General features: G+C 36.1%; 1 protein-coding gene across 2 annotated transcripts in view; it reads left to right on the top strand.

Moving 5' to 3' along the window:
* LMBRD1 (LMBR1 domain containing 1) overlaps positions 1 to 16,358 on the top strand; it is a 113,928-nt gene extending 97,570 nt beyond the window's left edge. For both annotated transcript variants that reach the window (XM_023254088.2, XM_045057716.1), the window contains exons 15-16: positions 15,551 to 15,642; positions 15,785 to 16,358. In XM_023254088.2, coding sequence (XP_023109856.1) covers positions 15,551 to 15,642; positions 15,785 to 15,901 — 209 coding nt within the window. In that variant the 3' untranslated portion in view covers positions 15,902 to 16,358. The remainder of the gene's footprint in view (positions 1 to 15,550; positions 15,643 to 15,784) is intronic.
* Positions 16,359 to 20,906: the final 4,548 nt, after the last annotated feature.

Below are 20,906 nucleotides of genomic sequence, written 5' to 3'. Positions count from 1 at the left end.
TTGTTTTCCCTCACTATAGTTAGTCTAATAAATTTAGCTTCGCTAGTTGACAATAAATAAGCCTACTCATGCTGAGTAATTTAAGAAGGAATAATAATTTAATCAAGAGATTCAGAATCTTACACCTCTGTTTTTATTTGCTGGCTGCTAGTATCTATATGGAAATGCATGCCCAGCCAACCCCTCAAACCTCAAGTCTAAGACTCTTCCACTTTTCCTGCCTGTCACCTTCATGTTATTGCGCGGAGCAGGGGGAGTTATCCTGTTCCTTTTCTGTGCCCACAGCTATTTACTCAGATGGAAATCTTGAAATCGTATTTACATTTTTTTGCTCTTCCAACAGCTAGCCAGTTGCCAAGTCCCACTGCATTTAGATAGAAATAGCAAAGAAAAAGAAACAACTTAATGTTTATCCACCAGTGAGAATTCTTGAAATAACATCATAGACAATGTAATGATATAGCTTTATGTTTCAACATAGAAAAAAAAATACTGTATGATAGTAGGTGGAAAAATACTGTATGATAGTAGTAATTAGAAAATGACGGGGCGCCTGGGTGGCGCAGTCGGTTAAGCGACCGACTTCAGCCAGGTCACGATCTCGCGGTTCGGGAGTTCGAGCCCCGCGTCAGGCTCTGGGCTGATGGCTCAGAGTCTGGAGCCTGTTTCCGATTCTGTGTCTCCCTCTCTCTGCCCCTCCCCGTTCATGCTCTGTCTCTCTCTGTCCCAAAAATAAATAAACGTTGAAAAAAAAATTAAAAAAAAAAAAAAAAAGAAAATGATACTCATTTTTTATTCTGTTGCTGGCAAACACATCTAGAAATCTGTCTGTACCCCAGGAAAATGAAATTTGGAGTAAAGACAAGAAGTAAATATTTACTCTTTTTTTAAAGAATGGATTTTATTCTGTAATTAGAAAGCACTGTAAGCTTTTTTAGGGGTGGAAATAATGACAGATGAAATAAAAATGCGTCTACCAAGTAGATACTGATTTTACAGAAGACTTTTTCCTCCCAGTTTGTTGAAATGTGTGAGTGGGTTGGGCATTTACTGAAACTTTGAAAAATTTCTTAAATTCTTAGTACCATCCTTTTTGCCAGAATATGGAACTTTTTTTTCTACTTAAGCTTCTGAGGTTCCAGGAAATTTTAATTTTGAAGTCTTAGGTAACTAAGCAGTACTCAAAGCATTTTACATGATCACCACACTAACAATGGATTCAGGTGATTTTTTTTTTTTTTTTTTTTTTTTTTTTTTTTACCCACCTACCCTTACTTTGGCCAATAAAAAATTTTAAAAAAATTTAAAAAAATTAAAAAATGCATTTTGTGGGAGATGCTGACCAGTATTATTAGGGGCACCTGGCTGGCTCAGTTGGCTAAGCATCTAACTTTGGCTGTGGTCATACATGATCTCATGGCTCATGAGTTCAAGCCCAGCATCAGCATAATAAGGCTCTGTGCTGACAGCTCACAGCCTGGAGCCTGCTTCAGATTCTGTGTCTCCCTCACTCTCTGCCCCTCCCCCACTCGCACTCTCTCTCAAAAATAAATATTTAAAAAAAAAAAAAAAGAAACATCCGTATTACTAAAGGAGTTACTACACTAGTTGACATTTCATGTTTGGTTTATATAATTATAAATAAAATGTACATTTTAAGGAAAGCCAGTTTTAATAGGCTGAAAATGAAGCTGCTCAAGAGATTTCATTAGAAACTAAGCCTTAAGGGTTGAGGTCAAAAAAAGGACATTGCTATTTTGTGATGACAGTATTTGTTAATGTCTCCTGTGGTGCTGTGTCCATGTCAGTGGTCCTTAAATATAATCTGAAATGAAAATGATAGCAGACTCTTACTATGGAGATTTAAAAGGCAGATTTAAATATGGACTATCAATTTAACACCTCCTACCCCATATTGGGTGAAGCTAATTAATTTTAGCTTTCTGGAATTTTGTAACTAATAAGGAGATCCATTTCTGGAGAATATGTGTCATCCTTACCCTCAGACTCAAGCACATTAGGGCATTGGCCTTAAAAAGAAAAACTATATGGTCTTTTTGTTTTATGAAAATTTGGGGGTGGGAAGTTAAGGATAAGTCAACTCTTAACATTGTGATGATCTTAATAGCTTTATTCAGAAACTTATCCAGTTTGAGAAATCCAACATTAAGTACTGACTATTATAATTTGCACACCTTTAGAAGATATTGACATCTTTTTTAGTAATACTAAGGATTATAGTCCTATATGTCTTGAAGTTCTGAGGTAAATTTATAGATGTGCTAATTTCCAGGATTCCATATGATCATTTAATTTTACTTACCTATTATTCCTGTGTTTTTTTCACTTAACAAATGTTTACTGATATCTACCATGTGTCAGACATTTTTCTAGGTATTAGTGATATAACAGTGAACAAAATAGTCAAAATTCCTGTCCCCATGAGGTTTACTTAGTAGAAGGAGACAAATAAGTATGTCAAGTGTTAAGTATTATAGAGAATAATAAAGGGCTAAAGGAGAGTGAGTGGTGCCCAGAAGGAGGGATGATTGGAAATTTTGAGTAGAAAGGAAATTACTACTGAGAAGCTGTCATTTGAGCAAAACAACCTTAAACAAGTGAGGAGCAATGGCAGCTATCTGGGGAAGAGCATTCCAGACCTAAGAAATGTGCAGAGTGGGAGTGTGCTGGAGGAGGTAGAGGAACAGGAAGCAGTCAAGTTTAAGGACTTTAGCTTTTACTTTCAGATGCAAGATTATGAGCAGAACAATGACATGATGTTCTCAAGGGATCACTTTGATCGCTGTGTTGCATATAGTCCAGGGCTTGGCACACGTTTTCTGTAAAGGATAAGATAGTAAATATTTTATGCACTGTTCAACTCTGCCGATTGCAACATGACCGCTGCCATAGATAATACATTATGGATGGCTGTGGCTGTGTTCCAGTAAAACTTATGAAAACAGGTGACAGGCTAAATGTAACTCTTGGATTATAATTTGCCAAACCTTGAGATAGGCCATTATAAACCCAAGGATAAAAACAGGTTGCCAGAAAGCTTTTGCAGTAATCCAAGGGAGAGCTTGGGGTGGTGCAGGTGTCAGGAAGTGGTCAGATGCTGATGTATTTTGAAGGTAGAACCAGTAGGATTTGCTGAGGAATCTAGTATAAGAGAGAAAAAGGAGTCAGGGGTTATTTCTATGTTTTTGTTTTTGTTTTTGTTTTTGTTTTTTAATGTTTATTTATTGTGAGAGAAAGCACACATGTGAGTAGGGGAGAGGCAGAGAGGGAGAGAGAGAATCCCAAGCAGGCTCCACAGTCAGTACCCCCTGCTGATGTCTATGTTTTTTAGCATTTTAATTAGAAAATGATACTTAATATTATATATTTGCTTAGTAGATAACATCTAGAATAATTATCTTTAAAACCAATATTTGTAGCTATTAAGGTTATACATTTTTTCCTTGAGCCTGTTTGACTTTGCTTAGTTTATGGTATTACTTCATAAGTTAGAAACTAACAAGATAACTTACTAACTTCTTAGTCTATGGTTAGTCATTGCACATTTTCTCATTAGATTTCCCTTACGGCTGAGAGCAAGTGTGGTATGTGGTATGTGAGGTTAGGGCATTACCTCATGGTCAAGAAAGCAAGCAAAATAAAGATGTGAGCCTGTTAGCTATCTGTGCATAGCTCTAAATAAGATTTATCAATCCGATGAAAATAATATATAGAGCCTACCTTATTCTGTTAAATGTTTAAAATGAGTAGTTTTTAGAGTGCCTGGGTGGCTCATTGGGTTAAGTGTCCAACTTTTGATTTCGGCTCAGGTCGTGATCTCATGGTTTGTGGGATTGAGCCCCATGTTGGGCTCTGGGCTGACAGCACTGAGCCTGCTTGGGATTCTCTCTCTCTTTCTCTCTTTCTGTGTCTCTCTCTCCCTCTCTCTCAAAATAAATAAATACACATGAAAAAAATAAAATGAATAGTTCTCGATAAAGGGAATACAAACTATTACATAAGGACTTTGGACTATACTTACTGACTTCATTGTGTCTCACACTACCACCATTCTTCAAAGCACAGTTACCTTCAATCCACTCTTTCTGCACACCTAGTCAGCTGCTAAGGGACTGTAGCCAGATTGACCCTCAGATCTCACCTGAATGACATCTCACATGAATTGCTGTACCTTTTAACTAGTACTCCACTCTAATCCACACTACCCAGTGCTATTAGCTTAATTGTCCTGAAGCAGTGATTATCAAGTTTATGCATGCATCTGAATCTCCTGAAGGCTTGTTAAACATAGATTACAAAATTTTTGATTCAGTGAATCTGAGGTAAGACTCCAGAATTTTCTGAGCATTCTGATCTGGGAGCCACAGTGTGGAAACCGCTATTCTAGGGGCGCCTGGGTGGCGCAGTCGGTTAAGCGTCCGACTTCAGCCAGGTCACGATCTCGCGGTCCGGGAGTTCGAGCCCCGCGTCGGGCTCTGGGCTGATGGCTCAGAGCCTGGAGCCTGTTTCCGATTCTGTGTCTCCCTCTCTCTCTGCCCCTCCCCCGTTCATGCTCTGTCTCTCTCTGTCCCAAAAATAAATAAACGTTGAAAAAAAAAATTAAAAAAAAAAAAGAAACCGCTATTCTAAATTACTCTGATAATGCCATTCCTTCAGTAGAAACCTTAAGTTCCTCTCCCTTTATCGTCTGACAGATTCAGACTAGGGTTGATGGACTACCACTATTTAATCCATCCTTCAAATATGTAGGATTTTTCCATACATTTTCTGAACATGACCATCTTTTCCACCTTTACTTTTTAACTATTTGTCCTTGAAATGTCACAACTAGTTTCTGTGTCACCCTGCCCATGTTCATCACCCAGAATCCTGACTATCTGATGTTTACTTCAAACCTGACCTTCTGATTTGAACCTTCAAACATGTGCGGTCTCTTTTTTTCCTTTGAATTCCCATAACATTTACTTGTTATCACATTACCTTACTCTGTCTTAACTTATAGTCATTTATATATCTTATCTCTGTTCTACTCTTTCTTAAATAATCTCTGTGCCCAATATGGGTCTCGAATTCATGACCTCTAGATCAAGAGTCACATGCTCTACCGACTAAGCCAGCCAGACACCCTTTTATAGCTTCTTCAGGCTAAGAAAATGTTACATAAGTATATTTTTCTGTCTCCCTCAAAACAACAATTTGTAGAATTAAACTACTTTTTTTATTTGTTATTTTTTTCTCTTTTTAAAAAATGTTATTAAAGTATCATAAAATATTAATATACCTAGCATCTTGTAACTTCTTGCTTACTTATCTGTTGAATGAAATCCATTGTACCTTCTAAGTCCCTACTGACTTCCTTTTCTTATTTGGTTCAATTGCTTTCTGATTCTGCTTCTCATCTATAATGTTATAATTTCTCTTCACTGGACTTTTGATGCATTATAAACCATATCTTTTTTCTTGATTTCTTCCCCCAAGCCTCTGGCTTTACTTGAGCTTAAAAAAAAAAAAAAAAAAAATGACATGCTTTCTATGAAATACATATCAGAAAACACCTATATGTCTGAAAACTATTTTGTTCTCAGTTGATATAATTGATGGATTGTTTGGTTATGCTTAGAATTCTGTATAAAAAGTTATTTCTTTTAGAACTTTAAAGGCATTACATCATCTTCTGTCTTTCATTTTTAACTGGTGAGATATCTAATTCCAATGTATTTCTTCTTTTGAAGCTAACTTGGTAAGCTCTCTTTTCTCCACTTTCCTTTTGGGAGCTTATGTTCATTAGTTGCTGGATATCTTCAGTTGATCATTTGTCTTATCTATATTTCATATTTTATGCCTACCATTTTTACTCTGGATTCTTAAGTATGTGTTCAGCTTTATCTTCAGACTATATCCTGAATTTTTTATTTCATATAACAAAGTCTTACTTTCCTCAAGTACTTTAGTATTCTGGTCTTTTTCAAACATCTTTGTTTTATGGATGTGTAATATCTTCTCCAATATCTGAAGGTTTTATACATTTTTCGTAATGGTTTCCTTTAAATAAAATCACAATTCTGTTTGTCTAGGAACAGTTCTGTTTATCTTATTCTTTCTCCTTCATGCTGATATTTTCTATATATATCTGATAGTGTATTCATATTTATGTTAATTTATATTTAAGTGTCAGAAACTAGGAGGCCTCATCATGAGAATTCTGTGACTGAGGTTTCTAGTGATCCTTAAATTTATATTTTATAATAAATAGGAGGGAAACCAGTTTTACTGGAAAGCTTTTAAATGTGGCTTTTCATCTTCCAGATTTTTGTTGAAGTCTCTAATCACCTGATGGCCTTCTTCCCATTCTATTTGCTGTTAAAAGATTGCTCCTGGCTTTATTCCTCTACTCTAGCTTTAATGAGGTTCTGGGAAGGACAAGGAACAAATGACTGTGCCCAGTCTGTCATCTTGAACCAAAAAACTTTTGTTCTCAACAGATTGAAATAGTCCTTCATGGTTAAGTACTGTAAATTTATAATATTTTACTTGACAAATAATAAGTTTGTGAATTGATAGCCTTATTTGATTTAAATCTACCCATCAAATACTACCATACCTTGGTGGTCACCGACTATATTTGGCTTCAGATACCTGGGCAGAAGAGAGACTAATGTATTAGCCAGCTGTGAGTTCATTAATTTACCACAGGAAGCACAACTATCAAAGAAACTAGAGGCCTGGGTTAGTGAACTCTCACAAGAGAGAAAGAATCTGTATGGAAAATCAGATTTATAGTCACATAGTTTCTAGGTAGGCGTGGAGTCAGAAAGAGGGCCTCATTGATCTTACTGGCTGGTAAAATCCAGCTGAGATAGCCTAATGTCTTGTGTCTCTTGTCAAGTGAGGTTGCCATGCACCAGAAAATTAGGTATTGACCAGAGCATCATTTTTCTTGGATTTTGCTTGAGATCCTGAGAGTTTCTTGATATCAAAGTTCTTTTTCTAGGTGATGATAAAAGTTCAACTAAGAATAGTGAAGTTAATTAGGTATAAGCTTTCTAAGTTCTCTGGCGTCTATGCCAAAGCTGGTCTAGGTAATTTGTGAAACTTCTCAGCCACGAATATGCAGATTCTTGCTTAAGGTTGCTAACTCCTAAAACATCAGCAATCACATGTAGATTTCTCTCTATTTTTAATTCTCAGAAGGTCAGTCTATCCTGTCATTGTATACCTCGGGCAGATATCATCTTATTGTCACTTACAAAGAAACTGATACCTCCGTTTTCTGTCTCCAACTTTAGTATTTTTTACTATACCCACTAAACTATTTTTTTTACATGAAAAAATTAAGTAGTGGAAAACAATTGTTTTCTATTCCCTTTTTTTATTTGACTATCCTTGGTCAATTAAGACTAATAAATAATATGGGGAACTTGGGTGGCTCAGTTGGTTGGGCAGCCAACTTCAGCTCAGGTCATGATCTCACGGTCTGTTAGTTCAAGCCCCGTGTCGGGCTCTGTGCTGACAGCTCAGAGCCTGGAACCTGCTTCAGATTCTGTGTCCCCCCCCCCCCCACCTCCTGGCCCCTTCCCCACTTGTGCTCTGTCTTGCTCTGTCTCTCAAAAATAAATGTTAAAAAAAATTAGAAAAAGACTAGTAGATAGTAAATCTTGTTAATTTAGAGTTTACTAATAAGTTTGCGATTATTTCTACAAGTTATATGCTAATGCTTACCTTTGCAACTCCTTTTTATAAATTTTATATGGCCGGTGAATAACACAAATGAAATTAGAAACATTCTTTCTTGGAGCACTACATAATTTAGCACCTTTGAAATATCTTAAACTTACTTAAATGTAATCAGAACTCAACACCAGTTATACTGGCTCTTAAAATTAATCACTATAAAACTCATTGTTTAGTGTAAAACATCTGACAAGTGTTATCTTTATTAACCAGATATAGTTTGTGGATTCATAAAACACAATAAAACTATTTCCTTTAGGATTTTGATTTTTAATGTTCACCAATTCTTTCTTTCCCTTTTACTTGGCTCCCCCAGTGAAATTTAACAAAATATTGATTTCACTATATGCTATTTGTTAATTTTTTTTGATTCATTTTATTTAAAGACAGCAAGTGAGTGGGGGAAGGGCCGAGGGCAAGAGAGAGAGAATATCTTAAGCAGGCTCCACAGGGCTCCATCCTATGACCCTGGGATCTTGTCCTGAGCCAAAATCAGACCCTCAACCAACTGAGCCACCCAGGTAACCCCATTTATTAAATTTTAAGATAAATATACAACTTTGGTTTTTATTACATATTTAAATTTTTTTTCTGCTCTTTTTTTTTTTTTTTTTTTTGGAAGTATATTGCCAGTATCTCTTTTTTTATTGGGATGTAATTTGTTAGTATCTCAAAGGTTTTTATGTGTATATATTTCACATGCTGTAAGTCCGTTTGATAGTAAAACAGTGATTAACTGGGATTTTACTTCCAAAACCTTTCAGTCCAACCTGTTTTTCTATCCTGACAGCTCACGTTTTCACTCAGATTGTCTCCTGACTTAGTGAACTTCTGTCTACTCTCAATCCCCTCTGCCAGTCTACATTCCACTCATGTTATTCCCTTTCTTAAAATCATTTGATAAATAATTCCTAATCATATCACAATAAAGTCAAGCTCCTTAGCCTATGTACAGTTAAGATTTACATGTCTATTCTAAATATTCAGTAGTATCAAGACCCTAAGCAGAAATCAGAGTTAGCATAATCAGGGGCAACCACGAGACATAAAGTGGCATTCTGAATAGTCCAGATGTCTGTTTTTGTCAGACAAAATATTTGCCTTAAAGTTTAAAGTTCATTCTCCATGGCACATGAATTTTCTCAAAGGCCTTCTCTATATATGCATATGTAATATAAGAATTCATTATAGGGGCACCTGGGTGGCTCAGTCGGTTAAGCGTCTAACTTCAGCTCAGGTCACGATCTTGCGGTCCCTGAGTTTGAGCCCCGCGTCAGGCTCTGGGCTGATGGCTCAGAGCCTGGAGCCTGCTTCCGATTCTGTGTCTCCCTCTGTCTCTGCCCCTCCCCTGTTCATGCTCTGTCTCTCTCTGTCCCAAAAATAAATAAACGTTAAAAAAAAAAAAAAAAGAATTCATTATATAAGTTAAGTACAGATATAGAGTGTAATTAATTCTGAGTTGATTTCAGGTGAAGGTATAACATGATGACTTAATTGTGGCTTAAATCAACACTACATGTTTTTTTTTTTGTTTTTTTTTTTTCAATGTTTATTTATTTTTGGGACAGAGAGAGACAGAGCATGAACGGGGGAGGGACAGAGAGAGAGGGAGACACAGAATCGGAAACAGGCTCCAGGCTCTGAGCCATCAGCCCAGAGCCTGACGCGGGGCTCGAACTCACGGACCGCGAGATCGTGACCTGACTGAAGTCGGACGCTTAACCGACTGCGCCACCCAGGCGCCCCAACACTACATGTTTTAAAAATATATTTGAAGTAGAAGTTGTGGTTTATCATAGTTAATAACCAAAGTTATTTTAGTGTCAGCACACATTAACAGTGACATACGGGGGCGCCTACGTGCCTCAGTTGGTTGAGCATCTGACTTCGGCTCAGGTCACAATCTCATGGCTCGTGAGTTTGAGCCCCGAGTTGGGCTCTGTGCTGCCGGATGCTTTGGATTCTGTATCTCTCTCTCTCTCTGCCCCTCCCCTGCTCACTCTCTCTCTCTCTCAAAAATAAATAAACATTTTTAAAAATGACATAACAATTTAAAAGGAAACAGGAAATACATAATATAAAATTTATCAGGTATATTTATAATGGTTGCTGTTACATGAAAAATAGAGATTTAATTGCACTTACTGTTATTCATCTATTTGATGATAAGTGAGAAGAGATGGAGGAAGGGTAGACCCATCATGTCAGTAGTCAAAAGTATCTTGTTTTATTCATGTGCTCCAGATATCCTTTCCTGGCTCTTAATTTTGATCCTTTTTGTGTGGCCACCTTATCATCAGAAAAAAAAAAGTTTTTATCTGAACGCTTATTTTAATTTTTCATTGTTAACAGTACTCTTTAGTTTAATTAGAACTTTTATATGTCCTTTTGAGGAACAACAGAAATTTCCTGAGCAGTTAATTTTAGAACACAATCCTTAAATGAAACATCCAATGATTTAAATTTATTTTGAAGGTCAAACCAAGTTCAAAATACTTAATTATAGGGGCACCAGGGTGGCTCAGTCTGTTAAGCATCTGACTCTTGATTTCGGCTTAGGTCATGATCTCACAGTTCATGGGATCAAGCCCTACATTGGGCTCTGTGCTGAGGGTAGAGCCTTCTTGGGATTCTCTCTCTCTCTTCTTCTGCCCGTCTACCCCACTTTCACTCTTTCTTTCTAAAATTTAAAAAAAAAAATCAACAAAATATTTAATTATAATTTTTTAGATAACTGTATAAAGACATCCATAGATCTTCTAGATATCCATGATTCAGGTAAACAGCTGGAAGATGGCAGATGGTGAGGAGAAAAGCCCCCTCTGTTGATTGAGTGTAGAATCATCACTTGGATATAAAATATTTGCATCCACTTATTAACCAAAACTCTTCTGTGGACATATACCACTTTATATCAATATAAACATAATGATATATACATTACATATAAAAATAGCTATAAAGAGTTGTTACATACCGTGTGTATGGATTTGTGATCTAGTGTCATTTTTCAACAACATAGCAGAAAACTAACAATGACCAGCTTTTAATGTTATTTTAGAAGGCTTGTGTCAAATCTACAACCTTTAAAAATGGTAAACATGTAAAATAATATGATAGGAAAAATGAGATATATTTTTTTGTGGTGGGCCAAACAATCAGTGGTGATAAGACAAGTTAAAATGTCACTGAATGGTTTATTAGACCTCTATGGAAAAATAAGTTGATTTGACTGACTTCTGCCATTTCAGCCTCTGTTTTAAAATTTTTTTTTTTCAACGTTTATTTATTTTTGGGACAGAGAGAGACAGCATGAACGGGGAGGGGCAGAGAGAGAGGGAGACACAGAATCGGAAACAGGCTCCAGGCTCTGGGCCATCAGCCCAGAGCCTGACGCGGGGCACGGACCGCGAAATCGTGACCTGGCTGAAGTCGGACGCTTAACCGACTGCGCCACCCAGGCGCCCCACAGCCTCTGTTTTAAAATCCCCGTTCTGGCCCTGAGATTTCTAACTCAGTGGTGTTTTGAATCCCGAAATATCTTTCAGTATGGAAAGGAGTAATGGAACTTTTATTTTTAAAGTTTAGAACATTGTAACAACGTGGAGAAGGTTAAAGAACTTTTCTCAAACATGTTTATACTTGTAGGGTTAAGCTCCTAAAATACTTAAGCCATAGAAGATACTGTTCTTGTTTTTAAAATAATTGTTAACAGGCGTTTTTTGCACAAGTCCCAGCCTGTCCCTCTCTTCATTTCTGAAACATTCAAATGGATTATTTTTATTTAAAGGTATATTACTGTTTAGCACATATCATATTACTGAATTATACACATTTGAATTTCGCTAAATCCATTTGTGTCTGAATTTGTAACTGAACCAACATGAATTCTCTTCTTGGTGAGTTAGAAAGTGCACCAGGTTGAGTTGTCACACAAAGAAAACTTTTATTTGCAGCAGATAAGGAGATCATGTGGAATGGCTTCCAAATCTGTGACTCCCCAAGAGAGGGTGAATGAGTACCCTTTGTTTAAGGTTGGGGTGAATATTTAGATATGGAAGCCTTGTAGTCATATGTAGAGGAAGCATAAGGTCACGCATGAACCTTAAGAAGACATGTCTATACATATGTTATATGTGATGTAAATGAGGCTAAGGCTCCTCCTTGGGCAGACGTTCAGTATTATAATGAAGTAAAGGTAATTGCTGGTCATTCCAGGGATCACTTCTTGGTGCATCTGTGCAGGCACAAGTCAGGGGTTTAGCTCAGATGGTCTGGGTGATCTAGTCCAGTGGGAGGTCTTGTCAGGGCAGTCACCATCACCTGGGGGTGGTTTCCAGTTTCATTTGCCTGAATTGAGAGGTAAGCAAGAAAGAAGTGCTTAAGGAAAAACATAAGACAGAGATTAGTGAATATAAGCTAGTGGGCAGTAAAGGTCAGGTCTTGGGGTCTAGGTGGTGACACTTTGACTATAGAGACATAAAAATAATGAATATAGACACAATAGTCATGATACCGATGTCTAAGCCATTATTTTCTTTACTACTATTGGACATATACTTTAAAAATCTTAATATTAGTTTTCTTGAGACCACTTGAGCCGCTCTTAAGTATGTTCTTTATCATGGGTTCAGTTATACCTTGAAGAAGGGGGAAAAAAAAAGAAAAAATTAATATTAACTGCCACTTTGCACGGAGATTTTGGTATACCTCATTTGGTCTTTAGAATGACCCTGTACAGAGGCAATCTCTCCATTTTACAAGCATAGTCTCAACAGTTCACATTTGCCCATTCACTTGGCAAGGAAGTGGCCAAATGATATTTGACACTCTTTGTGTCTGGGTTCTTCCTTCACCATACTGGACATTGTAGTTATACTTCATATTCATGATCTATGCAAGTCTCTCGTTTTGACATCCTTGGAATCTTGTCAGATTTTAGTTACGTTAGAAAAGGTACTATTTAGCAATACAATTTTTAAATAAAATACCCCTTTTAAAAAATTTTAGCTTACTTTGGCAGCTATTTTAAATATGAATGCCAGGTTCACTGATGGATACTTTAGAGTACTCAGACTTATCTAATGGGAAAAGTGACAAATTGAATATAGGCATACCTTGTTTTATTGTGCTTTGCTTTAGTAATGCACTTTGCAGATACTGCATTGTTTACAGATTGAAGCTTTGCAGCAGCTCTGCCTGAGCAAGTCTGCTGGTGCCATTTTTACAACAGCATTTCTTCAATTCATGTCTGTGTCACATTTTAGGATTCTCACAAAATCCCAACTTTATTATTATTATTATCATATTTGTTATGGTGATCTGTGATCAGTGATTATGAGTTGCTGAAAGCTCAGGTGATGGTTAGATTTTAGCAATAAAGTATTTTTTAACTGAGGTATGTATATTGTTTATTTAGACATAATGCTGTTGCACACTTAGACTACAGCTTAGTGTAAGCATAACTTTTATATGCGCTGGGAAAACAAAAACAATTCATTTTATTTGCTTCATTGCAATATTGGCTTTATTGAGGTGGTCTGGAACCTAACCTGCAATATCTCCAAGGTATGCCTGTAATTCTGTTACTTTGAAGCAAGATCTGTAGTGGAGGTGAGAATAAAATATTGTGGAGCAGAGTAAATGACTAATGACTTTCCTCTCTGGGATTCTCCTCTGTTAGACTGAACTCTCATCTCAGCACAGCACCCAGCTATAATCTTGAGTGCTAGTAACCATAGGACAGGAGATAAACATTTGTTCAGACGCCACTGCTTGAAGCCATTTTGGTTTTTGTTAGAGAGCTTTGACTTTTCCTTCTAGACTTTTCTGTTGAGAAAGAGAGAAAAAAATATGAAGGAGGCCCTTGATGGGGGACAGTAGATCATCATTAGATTGGTGGTTCTTGTTTATGAAAGGAAGAGATTGCTTCTTTATTAAACTGCATGTTTCTCTGCCAGAAAAAAAAAAAAAAAAAAAAAAAAGATTGCTTTGTCCAGTTTGGTATTGAGCAATTCAGAAATAAATGTTTGAAGTACAGTGGAAGGGATTAGAGTAGATAAGATTTAGATTATCTTATATGTATGTAACATATCTAAAACTTTATGTAACAAGTCTTGTATTTGTATAAACTATAACCTAAAGGCTATTCTCAGAAAACCATGTGATAGTCCCAAAATAAAGTGTATTAGAACCCTTGTGTAATAAATTGAGCTACAGATTCAGCTTAATTTTATGTTTTAAGAGAAAATAGCATTTATTGAAGATGATAAGAGAGTTGGTAAAATTAGAAATCAACAGTGTATTTATTTTCTTAATCAGCTATAGGATTATGATATTAGTCTCCTAACTGCATGTGAAATTTCTCGTCATTGTCAATTTTGGTTAAAATATGCAGAAATCATAGTCTTTTTTGTAATTAATAGACTGAAAAGAAGTTGCCTTGTAAGATAAGGATTTTCTTCTGTAATGAATGAAGGGCCCTCTGAAGTTGAGAAGGTTAGAATCCTTTATTAGCTGCAGCATATATAATTTTTCAATCAGATACATTATATCTGTTGCCCCAGCCTTTTCTGAATGGTTTTAATAAACGAATATTTCCTTAGATATTATTTATCAGATATATGTGTATATGGATAGAGGACTCTGTAAGCTAATGAAAATACTCTATTTGGATAAAACTAGTATGGAGTCTGACAAAAATGTTAAACAATCAGTCTCTTTAAGAGTTACGTTTTTTGGGGCGCCTGGGTGGCGCAGTCGGTTGAGCGTCCGACTTCAGCCAGGTCACGATCTCGCGGTCCGGGAGTTCGAGCCCCGCGTCGGGCTCTGGGCTGATGGCTCAGAGCCTGGAGCCTGTTTCCGATTCTCTGTCTCCCTCTCTCTCTGCCCCTCCCCCGTTCATGCTCTGTCTCTCTCTGTCCCAAAAAAATAAATAAAAACGTTGAAAAAAAAATTAAAAAAAAAAAAAGAGTTACGTTTTTCTTTATGATTGATTCATTTCGGTGTGTGATTTATTTTTAATTCAAAATTTAAATACTAATCTAAAATTCAAGCAATAGCATATTAGTAAATAACAATTTTGTATTTAAAAAGTAGCAGCCTTTTCAATAGCATTCTTAAAAAGAAAAAAAAAATCTCAAAAAACTCTCAAATTTGAGCTGTCCTGAAAATTGGATTCTTAGAAAAGTATAACTTAATTATAATCAATTCTGATTACTTTGTTTTTTTTGTTTGTTTTGTTTTGTTTGTTCTTTTGTCTTCATCAGGGGAACTTTTTATCTGTTTTGTTTTTTAGCACATATCTGACACTCCAGGTTTAAATGCTTTTTCTATTTCAAATTAAACTAGCCTCTCTCTCTCTCTCTCTCTCTCTCTCTCTCTCTCTCTCTCTCTCTCTCTATATATATATATATATATATATATATATATAATGTGTATATATAATCCTGGCTTTTAAGTGTGTGTGTGTGTGTATACATATATATATGTATACACACACACACACACACACACACACACATAATCCAATGTAATCCTGGCTTTATATATATATATATATTTATATAAAGCCAGGATTACATTGGAGACATTCGTTTTTTTAAATCTCCAATTATTTGGTAATTTAAAAGAAAGGGTACTGAAAGAGTGGACTTTGGAGAAGGACCTAGATTTCAGTCCTATCTCTAACACTTACTGACCGTGGCCATTATTTGGTTAACAGTCTTTTAGATAAAGTATTGATAGTCCATTTCAAGAAAGAAAGTATCTCACCATAGTCCTTTATTTGCTTTTATAGATCAGTGTACTGTTACACGAACGTACCTGTTCCTTCACAAATTCTGGTTCTTTAGTGCAGCGTACTATTTTGGTAACTGGGCCTTTCTTGGGGTAAGTACTGTTATCATACCTAGGGATGATTTGATCCTTAATTTCCCATTTGTGTCACAGTAATGACATTGGATTTTAAATTCATTACTTTCTGAATGATTTTAGATTTAAGAACTAACATGTAACTTATTTAAATTTATAGGTATTCTTGATTGGATTAATTGTATCCTGTTGTAAAGGGAAGAAATCAGTCATTGAAGGAGTAGATGAAGATGATTCAGACATAAGTGATGATGAGCCCTCTGTCTATTCCGTTTGACAGCCTCTGTCGTAGGGGTTTTATAAGGCTGACTGAATGTCTGTTATGCATTTTTAAAGTGTTAAACTAATATTAGGATGAACTGACTAGCTTTCATCAAAAATGGGAGCATGGCTATTAAAAAAAACTATATTTTTTATGTTATCTGAAGTAATATTGTATCATAGATTAACATTTAAAATTGCTATAATAATTCTATGTAAATATAAAACTATGGATTTTGTGAAGGAATGTTTGTGGAAATTTTTTTTTCTCTAGTGTATAATAGTGTTGAATTGATTAAAAATCTTCCAGAACCAATATTCCCTTTTGTCACTTTTTAAAAAACATAATAAATCAATTGTATCTGTGCCTTTGGGTCTCTAGAGTAATGTGGAATTCTGAAGTGTCTATAAGTGATTGTCTAAAAATAATACTCACAAAATAGCTGACAAATAAATGTTACTCCCCTCTGCAACTTGTTTTCTGTTTTGTACATTAAATCAGTAGTGCCATTCAAATATATTTCATGAACAGATTTCAGGCTACCTAGTGCTATGAGACCATGGCATTCCAAGATGTGTTCTATTGTTCAGATATTAATCCATGAGATATCTTACCACCTCTACAGGAATTAAGGCCTATACATTGTTGTAGGTAGCCCACCTCAACATTTGCCTTCCAGCATAAATGTTAGCATTGTCAAGAATAATTAACCTTGAAAAAAATCATTTTACTGATTAGTTTAATACATTTGACATTTCTGGCTTTAAAGGTTTTTTTTTCATTCCAAAAATTTATAATTTTCAAAAGGTATAGGGAATGTTACACAATACTGGTATTTTGAACACATTTTGGATAGTGAGAAATCATCACAAAAAACATTGTAAATCAGAACTCATAAAAAGCACAAATTAGAACTCTTTAAAAGCCCATCTTTGAAGTAAAATACCATTAACTTTCTGAAAAAGTCTTAGGAATTAACAGCCATCTCCCACTAAATTCTTCTTGCCCTTAATTTTTGTGCCACTCTCTTTTGTTCTCATTCTTTGTCCAGATATACCTTCACAGCCTTCATGTTTGGCTTCTTCATGCACCCTTAAAGTTATTTACCAAATTCCATTCCCTTCTGTTTTTATTTTATATTTTCTTTCTAGATAATCTCCTGTACCCTGGGCTTCCATCTATATTGTTGGATTATATCATATCATTAATATATTTATTATTTTTTCCTAAGCTTCAAATTTTACTTACCTGTTAACTAGAAATGAGTACTTCAATTGCAACTTGAACTTCTCACTTTTCTGAGCACACCAAGCCTCCTTCTCTATTGTTTTTGTTTGTTTTGACAAATGGCACCAGCATATACCTGATTGCCTAAAGCAGGGATCAAGCAGAACTCCTTATCTCCTGTGTATACCTGACTCATCAGTCGAGTATTTGATTTCTACTTCTTAACTATCCTTCCATTTGTCCTCTCTTCTCCATTCTTACTGCCAGTCACTTTGTTATGGACTGAGTTGTGTTCCTGAAAAATTCTTGGGTTGAAGTCCTAACTTCCAGTACCTAAGAATATGAGTGTATTTGGAGATGGGGCCCTTTAAAGAGGTAAGTAAGGTGAAAAGAGGCCAGTATGTGGAGCCCCAATTCAGTAAGCTGGTGCCTTTATGAGAAGAGGAAGAGACATCAGGGATATACACACAGAGAGAAAAGACCATGTGAGGCCATCTGCAAACCAAAAAGAAGACTCTGGAGAATCCAACCCTGCTGCACCCTGATCTTGGATTTCTAGCTTCCAGAACTGTGAAAAATAAATTTCTAATGTTTAAGCCACACAGTCTGGGGGTTTTTGTTATGACAGCCCTAGCAGAGTAACACAAAGTACTTGAACTTTCTCACTGGATTTTGTGCCAAGCCCTGACTCCTTTCAGTCTTACCTTGATAATACAAATCAGATTATTCCATTACTTTGCTGTGAAAAGTTTTCATTTACTTTGGAATGAAATCCCTTTTTGTCATGTGACACGTAAAGCCTTTCTGGTATGTTTCTTACCTGACTGTCCTGCTTTCTCTGCTATCCTCACACTGATCACATGAGCCAGGTATCTCACCATTATCCAAGTGGCTGATTTCTCAGATCTCTTGTCTGTTGAACTGTTCCTTCTTCCTATGATACCCTTCCCTTCCTTTTGTCTCCTCAGAAAATCCTTATTCTTGAAATCTCCTCCGGTACTCTTTCCCTAAGTCTTTCAGGCAGTTAGGTGGTCTTTACTCACATGGCACCCTGTAGAGTGTGATGTCATTTATTGCTTTCATGTGTGCTGCCTCTGGAAGGTAAGTCCTTGAACACCTGTCTGGGTTTTCAAGTTCGTCCCTGGTGCCTAGAATAGTTCCTTGCACTTGGAAGGCACTCAGTTGACAGGCAAATTTGCTAGTTAGAATCTTTAAGTCTGAATACATGATTTAAGCCTATATAAACCATTAGGTTAAGGGGAATGTATGTTTGGCCTACTTTTAAGATTTATTTTGCTTTATTATGAAAATATTGCCCTATTTGTCTTGAATACTAAATATACATTTTGTTACCGCTAGGATTAGTTTCTGTTATTATTTGTGTCAGAGCAACTCTTAGCTTTTCATTTGGCTAGTTCTATTTTTTAAATGTTTTTTTTTTCTTCTTAGATTCTATACATTTGCTTCTTGCCTATTTAGAAGTTTACTTTAACAAAGTTTCCCCCGACCCCTCAGTCATGGAATGGCTTTAACTTTATATTTTATGACGCTGATTGGAGTTTTGTGACTTCACTAATGAAGGGCATACTTTCTCTGAAGTCCTCTGAAAATGCCTAACTTAGAGATCATCCCTAGTGATGGCTTTCTGAAAAGTCAAGGCCCTCTTATTCCATGCAAACTTCAAGCAAGTAATTAACTTGTTCAGACATGCAGCCGGAACCGGCAAAATGAGGACCCTGGAACTGACTTCTGTCAAAGTGCCACTATGCCAAAGGCAATAAAAATGCATACTCTTTTTTTTTTTTTTTTTAAGTAAAAGGGAAAGAAAAGTAGGAGCTCCAGGAAAACAACATGGAATACAAGAATGCTTAAAGTATACTGCTGAACTTTTCAGTGAATATACATAGTTACAGTAATACACTTTTAGAATTAATCCATAGAGCACAGTAGACATTGATTATGGTGCTGAATGTAAATATCAACCTTGACACTGTAAAAAGGCAGCTGTTAAAAATTGGAAGATTGAAAGGAGGTGGAAGAAGACCTAAGGGGAGAGGGCATTTATATCCTTACTTCACAGGAGATTGGTGAGGGGTGGAGGACATGAAGAAAGGAGAGAGACTGTCTCTGATAGAGGAGGCAGAGAAGAAAGAAAAAAAAAAAGTTATAAAGGTAACCAACAAAGCATCATAAAAACTAATAACTTGGGGGTTGAGGGAAGAAAAGAATGCAAGGAGAAATGGTCTCAAGCAGGCAAAGTTCTTTTTTGCCATGGAAACTCAGTAGATGTTTAAGATGGATAAACTTAGAAATAGCAATATGTTAAAATGTAACATATAAAAGATTAAAACAATGAGGTATTATTTAAAAGAAATCTTATCAGAAGATAAAATAATCATTGCAATTATACGTAAATATATCTTTGAATTTCCTGGCAGCAAAGACAAAAAGACTATGATGGATGATGAAGTTTTTACACCGGATAAAAGGAAGCACTTAATTTTTCCTGGAGTTAATTTTTTCTGGCACCAGAATTTAGAAGGAAGTTACATTGTGAATTCTTATGTAAAGAATGTTAACAATGAACAAATGTCTTTGCTAAAATTTAAATAGGAAGGCCTATTCAAGGAGACAGAATTTGGGATCAACCGAAGGAAATATAGTGGGTTATCAGTCAGCCTCACAATGAGTTAGCTATACGTGCACATCATTTATTCATTCCACTCAGCAACTATCCAAGCTCCTACATATACCAGGTGTTGGATGACAGCTGCTGATTTTCTAGGATTAAAGAAGAGAGTCCCTATCCTTTCAGAACTTGGTCTGGGAATTTGTAGCTAGCTGAGTGGTTCTTGGCAGTAACTGGACCTTATCAATATTTACTAAAGTTGTATGTATCTGATACCATGAATACATTTTTAAAAATCACTTTTGTCAGGTTAGAATTACAATGGAAAACACTCCAGTAACTCTAATGGTCACATCTCCAAATCACAACGTATCCTCTCTTCATGTAATCATCAGAAGGCTACTTGTGCATGGAACTGAAGTGGTGTGAGGTAAGTACTTTTAAGGAGCATTTCAGGTATTTGGTGTTGCTTAAGTACCCTTTTTTTCAGCAGAGACCACTTCCAAAGTGACCAGGTTGCTCAGTTTGTCGGATTGTTGTGCTGCCTAGGACACAGGCCTGGACACATACGTCTGTGTTTAACTGAATTTCAGTTGACACATTATCCTAGAACCACCCATAATCTTCAATTGTGATTTTACAGGGCATGTCCAAACTTTCTTCTCAGAACAAAGCCAATAAGAAAATATTAAGTCATAATTTAAGGATAATTCTGTGGAGAGGTAAGCTGGTATAGACAGGGATATAGCTTTCTGTATGTTTGCCTCATTGGCTTTTATTTGGTTCAGCTCTACATTGAAGCTGCTGGATGGTACTCAAATCAGTGTTGAGCTCCTTGACAGGTATATAAAGCGATGTCTTCTGTACATTTTTGATAGCAGATGAGCAGGCAACAAAGTTAATACTTGGAGAAATTAGGGAGAACTTAGAGCTGTTTCATTTCCACATCAAGAGCTAGGGTATTTGTAGGCCAAGATAAAATGTGTATCTAAAATAAATGATTGTCATGTTTGTACAAAGTTCATTCAATGTCTACCCAACTAGTGGTTACCATATGCCAGAAGCTATTGTGGACCTTATGTTAATATTTAATGAAAAGCCCCATCGTATTTGGTAATATCTAATGTCCTCACCAGTTCTAGTTCCTCTTTCTACTATACTCAT

The sequence above is a fragment of the Felis catus genome, chromosome B2, assembly GCF_018350175.1.
Source record: "Felis catus isolate Fca126 chromosome B2, F.catus_Fca126_mat1.0, whole genome shotgun sequence".
NCBI classification, from domain to species: domain Eukaryota; kingdom Metazoa; phylum Chordata; class Mammalia; order Carnivora; family Felidae; genus Felis; species Felis catus.
This window is presented reverse-complemented; position numbering and strand designations above follow the sequence as displayed.